Raw genomic sequence first — 21,964 nt, 5'->3', positions numbered from 1 at the left:
ACATATCTTAGACTCAAGCCATAAGGAACTGCTTGTTTTTCCTTGACTCTCCACCTGGTGATCCTGACCAGGTCTGGGACTGAATCTGGGGAGGCCGACTTTTGCCCTGACTGAAAGCTATGTTTGAGGGGCACCTAGGTGGCTCAGGGGGTGAGCATCTGCCTTGGCTCAGGTTGTAGTCCCAAGGTCCTGGGATCAAGTCCTGCATTACACTCCCTACAGGGAGCCTGCTTTTCCCTCTGCCTATGTCTTTGCCTCTCTCTGCATCTCTCATGAGTAAGTAAATAAAATCTTTTAAAAAAAAAAAAGGCTACGTTTGAGCAGAAGCTAGACTTAAAGTTCAGAAAAACAAAGCTATTTACTGCAAGAGAAGAGGGTACAGAGAGAACAGCTTAAATATTTTCTTCTCAGAAACTCCCCTGGAAGTGGGTGGTGCAACGCAGTAAGAAGCAAGCATAGGGAATGTAAGGCTGGGAGAAGGGAAGAGCTATAAGGGTTGGACGCATGGTGATAACAGGGAACATCTGAGTATTTACTCTGTGTCAGACACTCTGTTACAGTCACTAGTCTCAAAACAGATTTCTGATGTTCTCATTATCACTGCCACACTACAGGTGAAAAAAAGGACTGAAATGATCACATGATTTTCCCAAGTCCCCATAGTTAGTGATGAGCAGAGCTGGGATTCAAACACAGGGACTTTGGCTCTCCAGCCTGAGGTCCCACCCACAACCTCATACTCTGTCTTAGGAAGAAGTGCTTTCCAGAGCTCAGCTTTCTCTGCCTAAAGTTAAAGGAAACCTGGCCTGGATGGGCCTCCCTGCAAGGGATGAGAGCATTTAGAACCAGTTATCCCACATCTTCCAAAGCCTATGGGGTTAAGTGTGATACAGATTCATTTTGATGCTAAGCTCCAGAAGGCTTGGGTTATCGCAGCTCTGTCAAGGATGTCCTCAGGCAGCCTTGAATGTCTAGTCTCTCTACCACCCTCCTGCTTTGGGTGAAAGGGTCCTTTTTATAAGGCTCTAAAGATTCCTCTTTGAATATTGTCTTCCTGCACTGCCTTGCACCTTCCTGTTTGCTCACTGGTTTTTATCTCCCAAGCTGCACAGACATCTCCATGTCCTCCTCAGATTTGTTTTATTTTCCTCAGTAAAGAAAACAGGCTAGAAGCTGCCTTTCTCATCCCAAGTAGACTGTTAAGTGCTGGCCCAAATAAAATACCAATATATTTTAGCTAACATAACCATGTAGTGCATGTCAACTGTTTATGAGGCATTGTGCCCAATACTACATGCAGCTTCTCCTATAGTCCTCATAATACCCCTCTGAGGTATTTTTATCCCCATTTTATGGATAGACAAAAGGAGTCTCAGAGAGCTAAAGTACCTTGCCCAGGGTCACATGCTAATAAGCCTCCAGCTAGTCTTCAAATCCAGGCATTCTGACTCCAGAGTTCATGTTCTAAATATTAGCAGTGTGAAAAGTTAGTAATCATGTGGGTTACATTTGGCAACCTTGGCCTGACACCTACTGTTGTAGGCTAACTTCTGGGCCATCTCCATAATGGTCAAAGTGTCCTTGAGAAATAATGCCAGTCACTTGTTGCTACTGCTCACTCCAGAGGTGGAAGCCACAAGGCCCCTCCTCATTCTTCCCGGCAAGCTGTCCCTTTTTTGTTTCAAAACTCCCACCCCTGATGTAGCTGGTTCTGGTGCTGTTCTGGTGGTTCCAGGACTTGCCTCAGGCCCTCCCTGAAAAGAACACACAGAAGCTCGATCTGGGGGAAAAGGCAATGAAGTATTAGAATTGTCCAGGTCCCAGGGTGAAGAAGAGTGGCCCACCCGACCTATGCTGCTCATGCCCATCCCCAGAGGTCAGTGAGGTACCTGACCAGAGGCAGGATGCTGGCAGACACCTGGGAGGCTAGGTCCAGGCTGCAGATTCGGTGCTGCTTCGGCTGCTCCTTCCTCCGTAGCTCCTTTATGCTCATCCCTGTGGGAATTGGAGTAGGTGGGCCCTTCCCCTGAGGCCAAGCTCTCCTACTGGCTTTTTTTTTTTTTTTAAGATTTTATTTATTTATTCATGAGAGACACACAGAGAGAGAGGCAGAGACACAACACAGGCAGAGGGAGAAGCAGGATCCATCCAGGGAGCCCGATGTGGGACTCAATCCTGGGACTCTAGGATCATGCCCTGGGCCGAAGGAAGGTGCTAAATTACTGAGCCACCTGGGCTGCCTGGCCGTTTTTTTGTTTGTTTGTTTGTTTGTTTGTTTGTTTTTGTTTTTGTTTTTTTAAGTAGGCTCCACACTTGGTGTGGAGTCATGACCCTGAGATCAAGACCTGAGCTGAGGGCAAGAGTTCAACACTTAACTGACTGAGCCACCTAGGTGCCTCTGAAGTGGCTTTTTGAAGAGAAAATAGTTCAGGCCTCTGATACCTTGGCTCTGCCCCATGAGCCCAGATGTGGCAAGCCCCCTGAACAACCTGCTTGCCTTATTCTCCCTGTTATCATGGTCTCTGAAGTCAGAATGGATGCAGCGCTTCTCTTGTACCCTGGCCACTCAGCTCATGTGATCCCACCACATTGGAGAGCAAGCAGCTTTGCTTCCCAGTCAGCCCCTTGAAGCCCTCACTTTCAGGGCTCTAAGCCTGGGCCAAGTCATTCTGCTTCCTGTGGTGAGGTCACCACACCTAGCAATATGCCAGCTGCCACTTGGACTTTCTCCAAGGGGGGATGGCTTCAGAACTTTGAAAGGCTGAAGGTAAGTCTGAGAGTTGCCTTTGGGAGACCCATGCAGAGATGACAATGCAGGAGGGGCTAGTCAGTTTTAGAGGGTGCAAAAGGAGGTTAGCTATTCCTACTGGAGGGTCAGGAGCTGGGGGTCCACAGAGAAAAGGAAGTGCTCTGTAGCAGAAGGACCTTCTGATACTATAAAGTGAAAGGGGTTCATAGAGAAAGTCTGTTAACATTCTATGTCCCCCCCTTTCCCCCAGAGTTTTCCAGCCTTGGATTGCTTGACCATCACAGACACACAAATTACCACAGCTCTCCAAGTGTGTGGGAGAGGAGCACAGCTGTGGTGAAATAGGGGGCTCCCTGAGCCACGCTGTGGAGAACTTTGAAGCAAAGGGCTGGGTGTCTAATGTCTAGGAGAACCTACACCCTAGGCCATAGATTTTAACTGTCCCTGCTTCTCAAGATGCCGGCCCTGCCAAAAGCTACTGCAGGAACCCAGAGTAGCTGTGCATATCCGTATCAGAGCAAACACAGAAATCTCCAGGGCTGCCCTTTAGACTCTGCCTCCCCAGTTCTGCCTCTGTTCTGACTTGTCACTTCTGCCCTTCATTAGGACATCCTGATAACCCAGAACAGAGCTACCACATGGTGGTGACAGGCAGTCATGTGGCCCATCCATTCTGGGAGTACACTGGCCATGGAAACCCATCTTGGCTGAGTAGACTCAGTGGTACTGCTGGTAGAGGTTATGTCATCCTGGTGTGTCTTGGTCTGGCCCTAGAGAGTTGAGTTTGCTCATACTTAACTTCCAAGGCAAAGCCAGGCAGCAGTGGTTAGCATTGAGTGAGGGCAGTCATTGTAGGGTGTTTCCAGGTATCATTTGCTCTAATGAAGCATTTTCCTGCCTATTCCATCCCTTTGGAGTCAGACTACCACACTACTCCCACAAACTATGGTACCTGCTGGTGTTAGGAAGGGGACTCTAGAGACCCCACCCACTGAAAGTAGTCTTAAGCCCTAAATAGTGTGCCAAATGATTTGAAGTCTTATTCAAATTTGAATAGGTTTGAATTCAGAGAGCTTATCTTTTTTACAGATAGAAAGTGTTACAAATAATTTTTCTACACAAAATGTTGTAAATTAGTAGTGATTATTTTCCCAGGTAAGCCAAAGCCAAGTTGACATTACTATAGCTGAAATGCTATACTTTTGCTATTCAAATAATAGAAGGCAATTTTATAGAATCAGGTTTTATTTTTTTTAAGCAATATCATATAGTCCACAAACTTTATGGTATCATTGACCCTGCCTGAGAGCCTCATTTGAAGAGTTAAAGGCAGGAATCACTGCCTTTTGCCTGATGTCAAGGGTAGAGGGAAGATGGAGTGGGGAGCATTATGGGAAGCAGAAACTAGCAGTGTTAAATAGGAGGAAATGATCCGACTTGAGTTCTGGTTCTACCATTTACTAGTTGTATATCTGTAGATTAGTGCTTTAGCTTCCTGAGTTAGTCTCATTACTTGTTAAATAAAGAACTGCTAATATTGTTTCCAAAGGGTTTGTTGAGAGAACATATGGAGCTGAATAGTGAATGGCAAAGGCTTTGAAGACTAATAGACCAAGGTGTCCCCTGTAGAATGGGGCTTCTTACCACAATGTTATGGGATGTTAAAAGGATTGAGTGGTACAATGTGTATAAAGTACTTAGCACAGTGTGCCTGACTTTGATCTGGAAGGTAAGTATGAGCAAACTCAACTCTCTAGGGCAGGACCAAGACACACCAGGATCACATAATCACTACAAGCAGCACCACTTAATCTGCCCAGCCAAGGTGGGTTTCCACAGCCAGTGTACTCCCAGAATGGATGGGCCACAGAACTGCCTGTCACCGTCATATGATAGCAAGTGGTAGCTGCCATTAATGACATTATGCTACTGTTCTTGCTTTCTCTAAGGAGGGAAAAATGAGGACATCCCTTCTGTCATGCATGCTGCCCTCTCTTCTAGTCTTCAAGAGCCAAGATGGCATTTCTGTTTGGCTTAGGGAATGGAACCAATGTGGAGTTGTGCGACCAGCTCAAGTTGGCAGGTATTGAATTGGGTCACTGAACATGTGAATCTATTCCAGTAATACCAAAGGATGAAAGAGAGATGGGAACAGGGAATGGGGAGTTCTGGGACTGCTTAATCTGAGGGGCCCATAAAAGGGATAAACAGAAAAGGGAAGGAAGTAAATGCATAGTGAGGAGTAGAGGAGGGGAAGTTAAGTCTTATTTAGGAGATATTTGTTAAGGACTTCGGGAAAGTTCACACAAGTTCTTGCCTGTGTTCATTCTCTTTGATTCTTGCCACTGTCCAACTGGCAGTTGGACATGCAACATGCAGGCCAAATGTTTGACCCTCTTTGTCTGTTACACTGAAATACCATCTCAGAAACGTCTAGTGGAAAAATTACCACATGAGGAATAGGCTAGTGGGCAGATCATGTTCTCTAGGACTCCATCTGCCTCTTTTAAAAAATGAATCTAACTTAGGTCCCTTTTTTTTTTGTGTTGCTATGGGATGTAGTTTTGATAGCCATCCTTAAACCCCTTTAGATGAGCTTCGTGTCGGATCTCACTGTGACAGGACGCAAACAATACTCTCATGCAGTAGAGCCTGGGTTTCAAGTTCCTGATCCGCCCCTATCTGCTGGATGACTCAAAACTAATGACATAACCTTTCTGAGATCCTACCCTCTTTGTAAAATGAAGGTGTTGGACTCCATTGTCAAAATTTCCCTCCAATTCTAACATTCTACTTGCTTTTCTTCCACATTAGAGATGTCTCACTCTTAGCTTTTTGTTTTTTTTCTCCTTCTGCATGATTTTGTCTCTCTTAGAGTAATAAAGAAGAGGCTAGAGGTTAGGCAAGCAACAAAATTTAATACTAGGAGTATGACAGTCAATTAGAATCATTTATGTTTTGAGTCTCCTGAAAACTGATTAAAATCCCCCTTTGGCTGTGGGGGGTGGATGGGCACTACAGTAAGCACCATAATTACCATTGGGCCTCAAAGAATGCTACCAGATATGGAGAGAGAAATGATTCATTTTCTTTCTCAAGACATTTGTTTTTTGAAGCAAACCCAAGTCTTGTTCATGCTTTCTGAATGGCTTCTTAAGGCCCCTTCCTGATAATACTGTGGCTGAGCTACTATAGAATGGTGTTTTGAGTATGAAGACTTTTTGGGCCAGGTCATCTCTTGGCCATGTGGCCAAAGCCCCTTACTTTTCTGGAAGTATAGCACACATTGTCAAGGGCCTGCACAGTGCAAATTAATCAAATTGATGAGCATGGCCCTTGAGACAGTACAGGATGATGGTTAGGAGAACCAGCCTTGGAAACCAGGCAGATATAGGTTGAAATCCCAGCCCTACCTCTAAATAGCTGCATAAATTTGGCAAGTAACTTAATCTCCCGAACCCTCCTTTCTCCACCTGTAATGATCCTGTAAATGGAATGATAAAGGTTCCTACTTTACAGGGTTGCTGTGAACATCACATGACATGTGACAGATGTGTAGCCTGGCACATAGTAAATAGTCCAAACTAATTAACTCTCATTATATTATAGGAATGATTCCTGTCCCCTAAGGGGCTGAAAATCCAATGAGAGGAGCTAAGTTAAATATCAGTTAAAAGCAGTAAGTGATAAGTAGCACAGATATTCAGGGAGGCCCAAATGAGTGTGGAGGGCATTGTGGGAAGATGGGAAATGAACGGGGTCTGAAAATATGAGAATGATAAGGACTGTGCATTCATTCCTTCACCAAGTTATGGAGAACTTACTTTTGTTAGAGACCAACCTAAGTACTAGAGTGAAAAAGATACATTCTAATAATGGGTCAAATGATAAACAAATACATATATGGTGTATTTTGATAGTAGTAAACACTGCAAAGAAAAATGAAGCAGAGTTAGGGAAACAAAAATCATGGCAGGAGGTGGGGGTTCTATTTCAGATAAAGTGAATAAGAAACTTTTGAACAGAAGCCTGTATGAGACAAGAGAGGAAGCAATGTACAGTTCTGTGGGAGGAGCTTTCTGGGCAGAAAGAAGAGCAAGTACAAAGGTCCTGAGACAAATGATATTTAGTGCATCCAAAGAACGATGAGAAGGCTAATGTGACTGGAGTAGAGTGAGCAAAGGAAGAAGAGTATAGCAAATGGGGTTGAAGAGGCAGCCAGCAGCCAGATTTTGGATTTTATCCTAAGAATGATGTGAAGCTTCTGGATATATCAGAGCTGGGGAGTGACAAAATCTGACTTCTGTTTTTAAAAGTTTCTCTCTGGCTGCTGTACAGAGAACAAATTATGTTGCCATGGTGGTTAGCAGGGTGGGGGAGGTAGAGAAGGAGTGGAAATGAAGTGTTGGTAAAGATTGCCATGATCAGATGAGAGGCGAGGGGGAACGAATGGAGAGGTAGTGGGAAGTGGTAGGTTCTGCCTGTATTTTGAAAGCCTAGCCTATAATATTAGTTTGCTGATGGGTTGGATGTGGATTCCTCAGCTTAATAACCAGGTGAATGCAGGTGTCGTTTCGGGAGATGGGAGGAATGAGGGGAGGAGTAGGTTGGGGCGCAGGGGAATCAGCAGTTTATGTCCCTGATAGACAGATGTTCTCAGATGTGGGCAAGTGACAGAGGTAACAGAAGACTGGCTAACTGAACCCTGGGAGAAGATTCCAGAAGTACCTTGGAATCTCATGGAAGGCCTCTGGTGCTAGGATGCATCTGAACTCCAACCACTAGGCAAGAACAATGACATTTCCCATTTCCTGAAATAACAGCTGGCAAAGTCCTTACTGTAGGTTTGGAGCTTCGCCAGGCCCTTCGCATGTAGCGTGTCATCAATCCTCACGCTAGTCTCATGAAGTAGGCCCTCTTACTACCCCCGTTTCATAGACAAGACACCGAGACAAAGGGGTGGAATAGCTCGTGCAAAACCATGCATCCAGGGAGGATGCGCTGAGAGGCTGGCTGTCTCGTCTGTGGGCCAGGGCTCTGGGGAGAGCCATGGGAACCGCCGCGCTGTGGACGGCCACCCTGGGGAGCATTGCCCAGGCCGCCTCTCTGAAGGCACTGCTGGTCTGAAGGAATCGTCAGTGCCTCCGATTTCTACCAGTAAGGTGGTGCTGCGTAGGAGCTTCCCCCTGGAATAGACCTTTTTTTTTTTTTTTTTTTTTTTCCCAGGCATTGATCCTGCCCCAGGGTGTTTTCCAGAACTTGCACTGCTCCCTAATTACCTAGTAATGCTGAGGGCTTATGAAAATGCTGTCATTTGTTTGAGAAGGGGAGGGAAGACTGAAAGAAGAAAAAAAAAAAGGAAGAAAATGCTCTTAAACCTGGCAAAACTCCAGGCTGGGTAATTACATTCTTCGGGGTAGTGTTCTCACCACACACAGTCTGTGGAGTATTTTGGGAGCTTTCTGTAGGAATTGTGCTAAAAACATGAAAAATATTATCATTATTATTTTCTTCTACATCTTTTAAAATGAGGCCTTTCTAAAGCCACAGAGGCAGCCTCTCTCTGATTGCGTTTTTGCCAATTTGTTAGCTGTCAGCGATCTGTTCTCAGATCATAAATTTGATGGCTTCCCCCACACACACACACCCTTGAATTGTTTCACACTAGAAGCCTAAAATGTTCAAGCCAGAAGAGACCTCGGTACAGCCCCCACATTATACGGATTGAGATGCCAGCCCAGGGGCAAGGAAAGGAACCTGCTGATGGCCACGGTTGCAGGTGGTGAACACAGGCCCTCCCAGACCCATTCCTTGTCCGTTTTCTTTCTCACTGGGTTCCTGCCCTCAAATGGCTCACCGTGTCAGAGCCAGAACAGTTTATAGCCATCACTTAATCTAGTCTCATCATTTTACAGATGTGGAACAGAGGCCCAGGTATCAAATGGACTTGTCTCCCAAAGTCGATATTGGGTGGGTGGGTGGCCCCTTGAGTCTCACCTTCCACTGACTCAGAACTGGCTTTCTGTGGCCCATGAGCCAGCTCAAGCTCAGAGATACTTTCCTCTGCCCCTACCCCTTTTGTGCCCCTTGCAGGGAAGATACACTTTATATTTTAAAAATCCTTATTTCTGTTTTCTCTTAAAAAAAAAAAATCAGACTATTCAGCCACTTTGGGCCTGTGGTTCCTTACAATAATTGGCTGGCATCGAGGCCTTGCAACTACCTTTTGAAAGGTTGTACACCTTCTAGGTCTCTTTGTCCTCACTGTCCTCTCCTCTGCGCAGCTGCTTTCATTCATTTTCTTGCTTGGCCCAAAAGAGGCATTTGTATTTGAAATTCCTGCCCAACACCATATTCCTTGATTTGTGGTGTAAAACCAAAGCCAAAAAAAAAAAAAAAAAAAAAAATCTCAAATCTTAGGCTATTTTGGCTATATGGTAATGGAACTCAAAGAATGCCAAAGATATGAACCACAATAGGTCAAACTAATCTTAGGGGTAGATGCCATCCCATCTCTGGGGCACAGTTTGAGCAGCATTACAAGGCTTTGCCACTGGCCTGTCAACAGCCTGGAGTCCCTCCATGAGACACACATCCATTTGGACTTGGAGGAACATTCATTTTCAGGTGTCCTATTTTAAAATGTGAAAAGTCTTGGAAGACCATGAATCTCATCTTTTTCCAATGTAATGTGATGAAGAGAGAGGCTAGGATCAGGGTCCTGGTGTCTAATCCCAGGTGTGTCAGTTGTTATGTCTCTTTAAAAAAAGTGTTTTGATCTCAGCACTATTGATATTTTGGGCCAGATAATTCTTTGTTATGCAGGGGCTGTCCTAAGCATTGTAGGATGTTTAGCAGCATCCCTGGCCTCTACTCACAAAATGTCAGCAGCATCTTCCCAGTTCTGAGAACCAAATATGTCTCCAGACATTGCCCAATATCCTCTGCGGGAGAAAATCCCTGCCAGTTGAGAACCACTGTCTTAAGCTAACCACCTAGGCATTCTGTGTCTTACTTAATCTGTAAAAGTGGATTCTAATTCTTGTTCTTGTGGGTTTGGTGGGGAACGAATTGGGATGATGGATGTACACGTGTATGTAAATCCCAGGGTGTGACATATTTGTACAGGGTTTGGTTGCCATCAATCACAACAGACTATGAACAGGTAAGCCATCCAAGCCTGATATTGGGGATGGCAGATAGGCTTGGGAACTAATGGGGTAGAGGGGACAGCATGATGTATTAATGTAGGATGACATCAGAATAGGTTATTTAGGCAAGGTATGGTATGTAGCTGCAGCCCTTGAAACTAAGGAAATAAGGAAATCCCCTTCCACTTATAGCCAGTCTTTTCTCTCATGTATGTTCCTAGTCATGTAATTATCATCCTGAAAATGTCTCACTGCTCCCCATTGCTTTCCAGAAATTCAGTGGCCTCCAGATTCTGACTGTGACTGCTAAGTTTCATGTTCCTCATTCTCTCTTCCCAGTCAGCAGCACAGGTTCCAGGCTCCTGGAGTATACAGTATCCTCTCCTGCCTCCAGCCCTTGCAAGTACTCTTCCCTTGGATTGCGTATCTCCCCCCCCCCCCCCCCCCCCCGCCCTCACTTTCTGCCTTTTGAAGCCTTTCTGGCTCCCCAGGGACAGCTGTATTGGTTGCTTCCTACTTTGCTCCCCTAGAGTTCTGTTTACATCTCTATTAGAGCACATGTCATGGTCTGCTTTGGATGACAGATGGCAGGATTCATCTATCTTCTTCTTCTACTACATGCACCTGCCTAGAGGTGGAAACTGTGTCCTACTCCTTTCCATATCCCTCAGCTCATGACACCCTATTAGATACAGACTAGGTTCTCCAACCCATATTTGAAGAGAATTTCAAAGATAAACAGTTTAACCTAAACTTAATTTGACCTAGATGCCCAAGCTTGAAATACATAAGTTCCACATTTATTTAATCATTGAACAACCATGTATTTAATAGGCCAAGGGGAGCCACTGACCATATTTGAGCAGAGCAATGACATAGTTAGAGCTATATTTTAGGAAAAACCTGACTATAGGATTTCTAATGATCATAGAAAATGCATGGTTTTGATTCCTTAAGTTCCCATCCCCCAAAGTAAGCAAAACAAATCTTAACTATTACAGGTAGGCGTTGAAGTTTTGCTAATTAATCCTTGTAAAGGACTTTGAGATCTTCCTCTGAAAGGTGACAGAGAAGTGTGAAGCTTTCAGTGACAGCCTAATTATTATTATTACCAGGCACAAAGCTCAGGGAACTTAAAAGATCCCCAGGTACCATTCAAAATAGCAAGAGACAAAAAATGCAAATGAAGAAATTATATTATAATAAGGAATCCTGGCATCACAGACTCCTAATGTCGGCAGGGACCTTGGAGGTGGTCTTTCCTGATCTATTCTCTCACCTTCTCAAGCTGATGCTTACACTCCCTCTAGAATGCTCAATACTTTCTGCCATTAGAGCCTGAGGGTTAAGAGCCTGGGCCTCAGGGTAGAGTTTCCTGTGTTCAAATCCCCAATCTCTTCCTTGTTAGTCGTGGCAACTTGGGGAAATTATTAGGTCCTAGTTTCTTTATCTGTAAAATGGGGATGAGATTATCTACTACAGGCGTCATTGTACAAGTAAGTGATGTGTGTGCATTGCCTGGCATGGTATCTGGCGTATGGTAAATAAATTAACACTAGCATTAAAAAAATCACTTGAGCTAATTAATGTATGCAAAAGTGCATAAGAAATGATAAAGCATCTGACCTCCAAGTTGTTCCTAGTTTCAGAGCTTCATCAAACATGCTGAGATCTTTCTTGCAAATCCCAGTGCTTGTAGCATCATGTGAGTGTGTGTATAATTGAGCAATCTTGGTGAAGGAAGCCAGGAGCCTTGGGAAGAAATGGCCTAGTCAAATGCCAAAGCAAAATCAGGTCTGTTCTTCTTTCTAACTGTGGAAAGGTAGAACTTTCCTTTTCCTATGTCATCATCTGTTGAGTGGGAGTTCTGACCAGGGCTGTGGATCAGTTGGTAATGCCCAGAACATTCAAATGCATAGGATGGACCATATGTTGGTCCCGAGGGCCCAGACTCCATCTTAGTAAGATCTGTAGTTTTATGATTTAGTCCGTGGAGCCTCGGGTGTTTTTCATCTGCAAAATAATGGTGGTGACTATTTCACAGGGCCGGTGTGAGGAGGGAGCGAGGTCACAGTGTGAAGTTGCTTCAGAAACTGCAAAGTGCTCTGTGAGGGTTAGTGACTGTCACTTTGCAACCCACACTATTTCCCTGAACACAATTGCTCTCTCTACAGGTTATTTCAATGGAAGCTCCAATCCAAGAGGGTCTGTGGAGTTCCAGTTTACATTGGACATGACCGGCATCCAGAGACACTTGAAAGAAGCCTGAATCTTCTCACTAGAATCCCTGCAAAATGACTCATGTAATTGCTCTAAGAATCCTTAGCCTTTATTGTACACCCACACAATTCTGATGCTATAGACTCCTGTGGCATGCAGGGAAAGTGGGAAGGGGGCCCATTTTAGATGCCTAGGATTTCAGAAGGGACCACCAATTCCACCTGTAAGAGCAGTTGGGGAGTAACAAATACCCAAACCAAGGCACCTGCCAATCATTCTGGACCCTCTGGTTTGCCTTTTTGTCATTCCTCCCATTAGGGAGGAAAAGGCTTTATTTTCCTTTAAAGCTCCTAGGAGGGATTTCTAGGGTCTCCCCCTCAGGAATTAGTTGTAGGAATAATTGGGCCAGTGGAGTGCAGGAGATATATCCAGCACAGCCCGAGCGCTCCTAGAAAAAGTGACCTAGATCAAGCAGCGGGTGGATGGAGGACTATTGTGGGGACCCCCTGCCACCTACTGACTTACAGCTGAACCCACATTTCCAGTAGCATCTTCGGGGGCTGGGAGCCGGGGGAGGGGGCAGGGAGAATTGGGGGAGGCGGGGGAGGGTGAAGGGGACCGGGTTGTTCCTTTCGGGACCAGGCTGCCTGTATCATCACCCCCCCCCCCCCATCTGAACACACAGAGAGGAGGAGAAGGTGAGGACTGGGAGCCAGGGGGTGGCAGGGAGAGGAGGTCAGCCGCGGAACTGGAGCTGGCTCGGTGGGCACCAGCGCCGCCCGGGCTCGCAGCCTGAGTGAGTGTGAGGGGGAGAGCGAGGGGAGGGAGCGAGAGGCAGGCTGCGCGAGGAGGGGAGGGGAGGGGAGGGGAGGGGAGGGGAGGGGAGGGGAGGGGAGGGGAGAGGGGGAGCGAGCGCTCCGCCAGCATGAGGACGGGCTGCTCCGCTCCGCGCTCAGTTAATCGGGCTGTCAGTTGGCGTTAACGCGGCCGTGGAAGTGCTCCGATTCCAGGGGAAACAGACGAACCTCCCCGAAGGGAAGAAGGAAGCACGCAAGGAGGGCACGAACTGCAGGAGGGAAAGAACAGGCGAGCAGAGAGAGGAATCTAGGGAAGGGGGGGAAATACCAAATCTATGACTGGACCTGGGCTTCTTTTTCGCCAATGCAAAAAGGAATATGCAGCACATTTTTGCCTTCTTCTGCACCGGTTTCCTAGGCGCGGTAGTAGGTGCCAATTTCCCCAACAATATCCAGATCGGTGAGTGAGAGGGGGCAGCCTGGGGAGGGACTTTCTGGGTCTGGCAAGGGTTTCTTTTATTTTTTGGGGGGTGGGGGTATTGCCTGTGTCCCCCAACCCCCCCACCCCGCTCCGGACTGTGCTTGGATAGAAAGCTGGGTGATGATGGAAAGCCCACTTGCACCTCCAGCCGGGGAGGGGGCTTCTCTTGCTCAGACGAGGGGCAGAGGGCAGTGTGCACACACACACACACACATACACATGCACACACACAGCTCCACACACACCACTCACACTCTGGGCATGAGCCTGTGAAATGGAGGAACCACTGCTTTGAAAGAAAGAAAGAAAGAAAATTCAGGCTGTAGCGCGGAGGAAAGGGCTGGTGGGTGTTTAAAGGAGTTCACTCCATTGCCTGATACATGGTGCCTGCTCTCATTTATTTAGACAAATAGGTGTGGTGTATTTCTGTGTGTGATCAGGTATTAAATAGGCACATATGCATTTACTTGGCTGAGGCGATGGTTTCTTGGCTGGGGGAGGGGAAGGAGACCCTCTAAAAGAAGGAGTGCGGGGTGCTGGGTTTATTGCAGCCGCTGAAATCCTGCCCGGGGGCCCCCAGGCTAAGTCCAGAGAAGGGGGCTCTCCCTCCGGTGCTGGACTCCCCCGGCTGCCTTCTCTCTGCTGTCTGCCATGCTGGGCTGGTGGTCCTCACTCCTCCAAGCTGGAACTTCCTATCCTGCCTTTATTCCTTCCGTTGCCCCCTCCTCTGAGAGGTTGCATGCACAGACATTCGTCTACCTTTTACACACACGCAAACACACACACATGCACACGTTTCCCTTCCTCCTCTTAGCTGTCCCCATCCCTAGGCTCTGTCCTCTCAACTTAGAGGCAGGTTTCAACACGCTGCCTGCCTTTTTGCTCCCCATTTCCCGTTCCTGGTTGTGGGGCTTCTAAAAGGACCCCTCACCCGCCCTGGATCGGCGGGGGGGCGGCTGATAGATGTTGCTCCTCCTAATAATAATGGGTGAAAGCAAAACAAACAGGAGCAGTAACACCAGTAACAATGCTCATCCACAAGGGCTCGGGGTTCCGTGTGACCAGCGTGTCAGGGCTGTGTGTGTCCCGGAATGGAGCAAGCTGCTCTGCTCGGAGGCATCTTGGTTGGTTTGGGTTCTTGTTTTCTCTCCCCCGTAGGGACATAGCTCCACTAGGGGAAGTTCCCATTACTGGTAGTTTGTGTTATTTGTGTGAATGTGTGTTTTGGGGGGGGGGGCGGATATGGTGCAGGTCCTATTTTGCTGGGCACACATGTGCTGCAGTACCAGGCTCTTTCGGCCTCTCCAGCATGCCAGCTCCAAGGGTGGTTGGAACAGCCATGGAGTAACTTGCTTTGTTTCCTGACACCTGTTAAACTATATTCTGAAGTGTGTGTATATGTGTTAGTGCCTTACACGCAAAACAAAACTTCCTGCCTCAGGAGACACTTCCCTTGCAGCCCCGTCTGGAGCCGCCTACCTCCCCACCCCCACCCCTCCCTTTCATTCATTTCGGAGGAGGAAGGGGATAGGGAAGTGTTTGGGGTGTGGTCACCTGAGGGGAGGGAGGGTGGAGCATCAGAATCAAGCAGTAGTCATTTATTTTTACCCTTTAAAATGGAGGCATATGAGCATGTGTAAATCACTTGCTCTTATGTGTAGCATTGTTTATGTTGGTACTTATGCATTGCCCACACTTGGCTGATTGGAAATGCTTGTCTTGAGATATGTGGACTTGCTTTCACCAAGTGTATTTGTGTATAGAGCTATGGGTACAAATGCACGGAGGTGGTTTGTGTTTTATGGACGTGTGTATGATATGTATGCCCATGTATCTGCAAATTTTTCATCATACTTATGAAACTTGTTTGTTCAACTGATAAGATCACTATTTGTTTTCAAATAAAAGGTTGAAACATTAAATTGTAGAACAAATGCTGAAAATACCACTGTCATCAGGTAGTACTTGATTCTACTTGTAGGATCTCTAATAAAAGCCTTACAGTCTATCTACTGGTTCTTAAAAATAAGCACATACCTCTGTATAAGAAGTTATAAGTACGTTACGTTGGGACTGGGATTCCTGTTGAAGCTGAGATAAACTTCTATGTAAACATTCACTATAGTTCAGTCTCAGGACATAGCTGATTCTAATTCATGGAAATGGGATTTAATTCATTTTACACGTCTACAGTAAATACAAAGGTAAGTCACATACTCTCACTTCTAGGAACTAGAGCCCCAATAAGCACCTTTGTTATGCTTTTCACTAGAATAGAATGTTCATACCTTCTTGACATTCTTAAATCCCCACATCTCTGAAGTCCACGGTTCTACCATGCAAATGTACACCATGGCAATCTCTTATATAACAAGTCATCCCTAGGTAGCTGGGATCATGAGTGTCAAAGAAGCAGCAAAATACTGTTTTTAGAAACCCAGGGTTTTCAGAAGAAATGGATAATATACCTCAGAGGTGATAGAATGATTAAATTGCATGCAGGTCTTGCCAGGTCAAAGACCAAAACTGTCAAAGCAAAGGGTTACAGTGCTTTATAGGGTCCCAGGGCTAGATTTCACCCTGAAATATTTGTTAATGCTACTTCCTGCAAGGCTCTGTAGTGGGGAATGGGTCTGATACAGGAAAAATTGGACACAGCATGGGTTTACGTGCACACAAGAGCTTAGGCCACCTAGATGGTTGCCAGGACGAAGGAGGAAGAGAAATACAGTTCTCTTGTTTTCTCTGAATTGATCTGGGTTGAGGAGTGAACAACCAAATGTTTGGGCAGAGTGATGCCTGTTAGAGGCCCTTGTCACATAAAAGCTCATCTATGGAAGTTGAAGCTTCCATGTCTACTTGAGTCTATTTGAACTCTCCTCCCCACCACTGAAGGCTACAACTAGTGGGTTTGGCATGAGGAGAAGAAAAGGGTCCATCTGGGATGGGCTATTGGGGGACTAAACCTGTCTCTATTCCAGATACCATGTTACATTTATTTTCCTCCTAGGGGGATTATTTCCAAACCAGCAGTCACAGGAACATGCCGCTTTTAGATTTGCTTTGTCACAACTCACAGAGCCCCCGAAACTGCTCCCCCAGATTGATATTGTGAACATCAGCGACAGCTTTGAGATGACCTATAGATGTAAGTAATTGCTGCTATTCCTGACATTTATTTCTGCGATCGACCAATGAAAGGAGGGCCTGTGAGTAGGTGGTAGTGTTGCAAAAACCACTTGAGTTGTCATTCGTCTTCATAAGAGGAAGCCCTCCAAGAAAAATTTCCAGGGCCTTTTGAGTGATTCCATCAGTTGGTATTTTAGATCCTAGAATGCTTTAGAAAATGGGTCTGCTTTTTCACTGTCAGCTAACTGTAAATGCCAGTACGATGGGTGTTTGGGTTGATTGAATCTTCCCTACCTTGCAGAGTTTTTCTTGTTCAGCTCAGAGACTTTCACACATAAGAAACTTCTAAGAGATATAGAATTAAATATTCCAACTTAGAAAATGTGGCTTAAAATGCTTATGCCTTTCCTATGCACAAGTTAAAAGAAGAAATTACACCTGTGGTTGATTAGAAAGAATGTGTGACAGGTTGTCTATCTGGTTCTCCACTTTGGGAAATGACCAATAACTATTGTAAGATTGTTACCTGGATTATTTTCAAAATATTTTGAAGGGATTGATTGCTTAAGACATAATTTGTTGGATGGCCTTTGAGAGGAGACCTCAAGGAGAAGAAAAAGAGAAGTCTTTGACATATGAATTGAATACATAAAAAACAAAGACCATTTTGAGTTTTTCTGACAACTACGACTGAAAAGGAGATCTGTGTGGTTGCATGATTGCCATTTGATGACAGATGGAAGCATAAAAATTAATCAGTAGAGACATTTTCCCTCCAGGGATTAAACTCCAGAAGGAATTTACGGTATGGTGGTGTGAGCTGAATGGGCAAGAACAACTGGAGACTCAAAATTGGATTAAATTGACACCACAGGTTTTGTGTGCTTCTATGGACTTGGTGACATCTACTGAGCTATGGATAGTCAAAAACATAGATCATATTTCTTTCATCTCTTTTCCACATTCCCTCATGGTAGGCTCTCAATGATTTGAACTGAAAGTGCATTGTGCATTGAAAACTCATATTAAGAATTTGGAATTCTCTCTATCCCTAAGACCACTTATAAGATAATGCTCATACAGATTTCAAGAATGATAATTATACCAGACTCCATTTATTAAGGATTTACTGTGTGTTAAGAACTATGATAAGTATTTTATAGACAATTATATTAGCATTTATTATCACTTATTGGGCATCACAATGGCCTTTGCAATGCACTAATTTCTATGTGTTAGTTCATTTAATCCTCAGAGAAACCTTGGAGGAGAACACTGCATCATCTTCTTTTTAGAAACTGAGGCTGCACCAAGTTATACTACTTGCTCAGAGTTGCCCAAGAAGTAAACAGTGGTCCTGTGACCCCAAGGTCCATGTTCCTGGCACTGTGATAGATACACTGTTCCTTATGGTAGCCTGATCAATTATGCTTAGATTACCTAAAAAGCAAAAGGAAGTGTTCAGAAACTTTTAAGGCAGTGGTTTGATAAAGCACCTAATGAGAAAACCTTACAGTGCTTCAAATTATAGCTGTGATTTTACACAGGAGTGACCCATCAAATAAAATAGCAATTTTGCATTTTGGTAATGCCGAGGTTGAAAATATTGTCTGCTGTGTTACTGACTATCCTTAAAAAAGAGCTAGAGTTTAATTGTTGAATTCTGTTTTCTGTGAAACCATCTCCCTGGAAAGCTGAATAATGTTGAATAGGTATTTGATTTTCAGATAATCTCCATTCCTTTTGATATGGTTTAGAGTCTTTGAAGAGAGGATTTGGGTATGGGCATCAATATATCTAAAAACCGCCTATGATGATGCTTAATATTTTGCATTTATATGCATATGCTAATTTATTTACTGAGGGGAGGCTCTCTAGCTTTTGTCATACTCCATAGATTTTGTCATACTCTCAAAGGGGCCCATTACTCAAGGATTACTTGCTTAAGGAATCAGGAAAAATAAATGGCTGGTGTGTGTATTCCCTCATACTGCTGAGAATTGTCTACAGCAGAGCTTGATGGAATGAGATGTTAACTGCTGTCCTAGTGTCAAGATGTTGACTGGCAGGACAAGATAATAAAAGACAAAAAAATAAAAATAAAAGGAAGAAATGTTCTGAGGCAAAAGGTGGTGCTTTTGTATTGTTATCTTAACTACCTAACATTTGATCTGCAATAGGGTCATTGGCCATTTATTGGGGGGGTTGAAATATGATACACAGTGTTATCCATTGTGGTTAGGGAACCTGGAGTGAATGGATCTGGGTTCTTAAACTTGATTCCTGCCATATATCAGTGTACAGGTTTCTATTAATTTGGTCATTCTTTAAATGTTTCTTCAATGCTATGAACTGAGATGGACCTTGGGGAAATAGAGATGATAAAAGGACCTTGCTTTCAAGTATCTTGTGGTCTAGTGAGCAAAGTTGCTGCGGGGATTGTCTGAGAAGCAATAATGCTATCTTGTGCTTAGATCTTTATTTTTTCTCTTTAGCTCCAAGATCAGAGCCAGGACTGGGCAATTTGGGTGGCAATGGTGGCATTATAATCCCAGCCTGCCTGGAAGATTCTCTGTTAGCTTTTAGATGAGGCCAGGAAAACTTTCGTTTCCCATGGTCTTTCAGTTTGGGAAAACTGTACATCTGTCCCAAATTAAATTGAGTAAAAACTGTCAAAGGGAGTAGACAGGTTTTATATGGGCTACATTAACTAATCATTTATGGTAAACCAAGAAAAGTGTCTTATTCACGTTTAATTTCATTTGCTTTTTTGAAATCTGGACTAGTAGTTACCTTAAATTGACTGCCTCAGTCTTACCTCCAGAATATAACTAAATATTTGTTTTTCTTTCTTTTATTTTTTAAATTAATTTATTTATTTAGAGAGAGATAGAGGACACTGTGAGCAGGTGGGTGGGGAAGAGGGAGAAGGGGAAAGAGAATCTCAAGCAGACTCCCCATTGAGCATGGTGTCCTCCACAGGGCTTGATCCCAGGAACCTGAGATCATGACCTGAGCCAAAATCAAGAGTTGGACACCCAACCAACTGAACCACACAGGCACCCCAATGAATATTTGTTTTGTTTTTTTTTTTTTTTTAGAGTTGCCTTTTTTTTTTTTTTTTTTTATGATAGGCACAGAGAGAGAGAGAGAGAGAGGCAGAGACATAGGCAGAGGGAGAAGCAGACTCCATGCACCAGGAGCCCGACGTGGGATTCGATTCCGGGTCTCCAGGATCGCACCCTGGGCCAAAGGCAGGCACTAAACCACTGCGCCACCCAGGGATCCCCGAATATTTGTTTTTCATAATTTTTGCTGTCACTTGATTTTTTTTCCTGCCCATTTTGCTATTCACTATCCCTCCACCAGAGGGTAGAGAAGGGAAGGGAGAGGAAGTATAACAGGAACTATTCCTGCTGGACGTGTTGGCAACAGGGGATTACTGAGGCAAAGTGATGGTTGTAGGGTAGGGGATGCAGGAAAGATGGAAGAGAAGTACTACTAACATCAGTAACCAAGATGAGAGTTTTGTGTGTTCTTTGCATTTGAGCTTCCTTGCTTTCCTTGCCTGCAGGCATTAAAGGATAAAGTCATTGAATCAGCAAACACCTTATGTTATCCTCTGAACACTCTTCCATGCCTAGAAGGGCAGGAGTTGATGAGACTGTCCATAGAGATAGTAGTTACTGACCAACTATTCAGCTTACTTGGTGCCTTTGTGATCAGTATAAATAAAGTGACAGGTAAGATGCAGATTGTGATTTCTATTAAAGGTCTGAGAAGCAGTTACCACTTAATTCTTACCTTTTCATTCATACATTCTGCACATATATGCTGAATGCCTACTTTATGCCCAGTGTTGTACCAGGTGCTAGGAATATAATGGCCAAGAAAGAAGACATAGCCTTTTTCCTAGTGGGGGTTACAGTTTAGCCAGGAGGACCTCAATCTTCAGTGCAATCTTCAGTGCACCCAGAGAGCTTATTTAAAACAAGACTCTGGGATGAATTCTGGATTTCCTGAGTAAGATTATTCAAGAGCTGGCCCTGGAGGTATTCTGTAGTAGTTAGTATGGGGATCACACTTGGAGAAACTCTTTAATCTAAAAAGCTTTCCACTCCCTTAGCAAGCATGTTTGAGCCCTTAATCAAGCCCAGACATGGTGTTAAGCACTAGAAGTACAGACAAAAGTAAGACATGTTCCCTGCCCTTCAGGACTTTATCCCTTATGAGGCTGACCATCCTATTAAGAGAAAATCAAAATATAACATTGGTGTTGGCGGAAGCAATTTATAAGGAGTGTTAGAGATGCCTTAAGGAGTGGGCATGGCCTCTGAAAGGGTAGTGGTAGACTTGAGTCTCAATGATAAATAGAAGCTTTCCAGAAAGACAAGGTAAGGGGGCAAGAAAGGGATGAAGCAAGTGTGTTCTGGGCAGAGGAGTGACAGGTGCAAAGGCAAAGAAGATAGCTTTACTTTGTTACTCTCTTGCTCTGACCTCTTGTGGCAATCTGGGCTGGGCCTCCCATCTACCTTTTATCCAATACTGCAGAAGTGATCACCGAATGAATGGTCATTCATAAGCCAGATGCAGCACAATATATAAGAATCATGGAATTTGGGACACCTGGGTGGTTCAGCAGTTGGGCATCTGCCTTCGGCTCAGGGTATGATCCTGGAGTCCTGGGATCGAGTCCTGCATTGGGCTCCCTGCATGGACCCTGCTTCTCCCTCTGCCTATGTCTCTGCCTCTCCCTCTCTGTGTGTCTCTCATGAATAAATAAATAAAATCTTTTTTAAAAAAAAACGTGGAATTTTACTTCAAAATTTGGGTATCTGTAAGTCTCTTTCAATTTTTGAAAAATGTGGCAATATTGACTCACATCTATGTAGCCCCAATTTACTAAGATAGAGGTGGGTATATTCCATCTAGATAATTTCTTTCCTAACTAGCTCATTTTTCTAATTTTATTTAGCTGCCTGTCCCCTGGAAGCATTGTGTTTTCAAGGCCCAGTTGGTTTGTCCTGCATTGTTGCCTTGATGTACATTTATAGGTCAACTCTACCACCAGAATGTGAAATACTGTCCAGAAAGGTCATGTATATCTATTGTTCAGTGGTGCTGAGAACACTCAACAAAGGGCTTTATCCCTAATCCAAGTGAACAAATGTCTCCATGAGTCAAGGAATCACACAATATACAGATGCTGAGAGCCAGCGTGTATAGGTGGCTCAGTTGGTTAAACTTCCAAGTCTTGGTTTTGGCTCAGGTCATGGTCTCAGGGTCATAGGATCAAGCCCTGTGTTAGGCTTCATGCTCAGTGTGAGGTCTTCTAGAGATTCTTTCCCTCTCCATCCCCCCTGCCCCCCCTACTCATGCATGAGTATGCGCTTTCTCTCTCCAATCAATCAATCAATCAATCTATCTGTCGATCTTT

General features: G+C 44.6%; 1 protein-coding gene across 5 annotated transcripts in view; it reads left to right on the top strand.

Annotated features, from left to right (window-relative positions):
- The first annotated feature begins 12,819 nt into the window (after positions 1-12,819).
- The window catches only part of GRIA1 (glutamate ionotropic receptor AMPA type subunit 1), a 355,704-nt gene continuing 346,559 nt past the window's right edge, over positions 12,820-21,964 (top strand). For 4 of the 5 annotated variants that reach the window (XM_038534966.1, XM_038534961.1, XM_038534962.1 and 1 more), the window contains exons 1-2: positions 13,018-13,377; positions 16,409-16,546. In XM_038534966.1, coding sequence (XP_038390894.1) covers positions 13,296-13,377; positions 16,409-16,546 — 220 coding nt within the window. In that variant the 5' untranslated portion in view covers positions 13,018-13,295. Of the gene's footprint in view, positions 12,917-13,017; positions 13,378-16,408; positions 16,547-21,964 lie in introns of those variants that run through there. The other variant, XM_038534963.1, reaches the window with a different exon arrangement.

Source organism: Canis lupus, chromosome 4, assembly GCF_011100685.1.
Source record: "Canis lupus familiaris isolate Mischka breed German Shepherd chromosome 4, alternate assembly UU_Cfam_GSD_1.0, whole genome shotgun sequence".
Lineage (NCBI taxonomy): Eukaryota > Metazoa > Chordata > Mammalia > Carnivora > Canidae > Canis > Canis lupus.
This window is presented reverse-complemented; position numbering and strand designations above follow the sequence as displayed.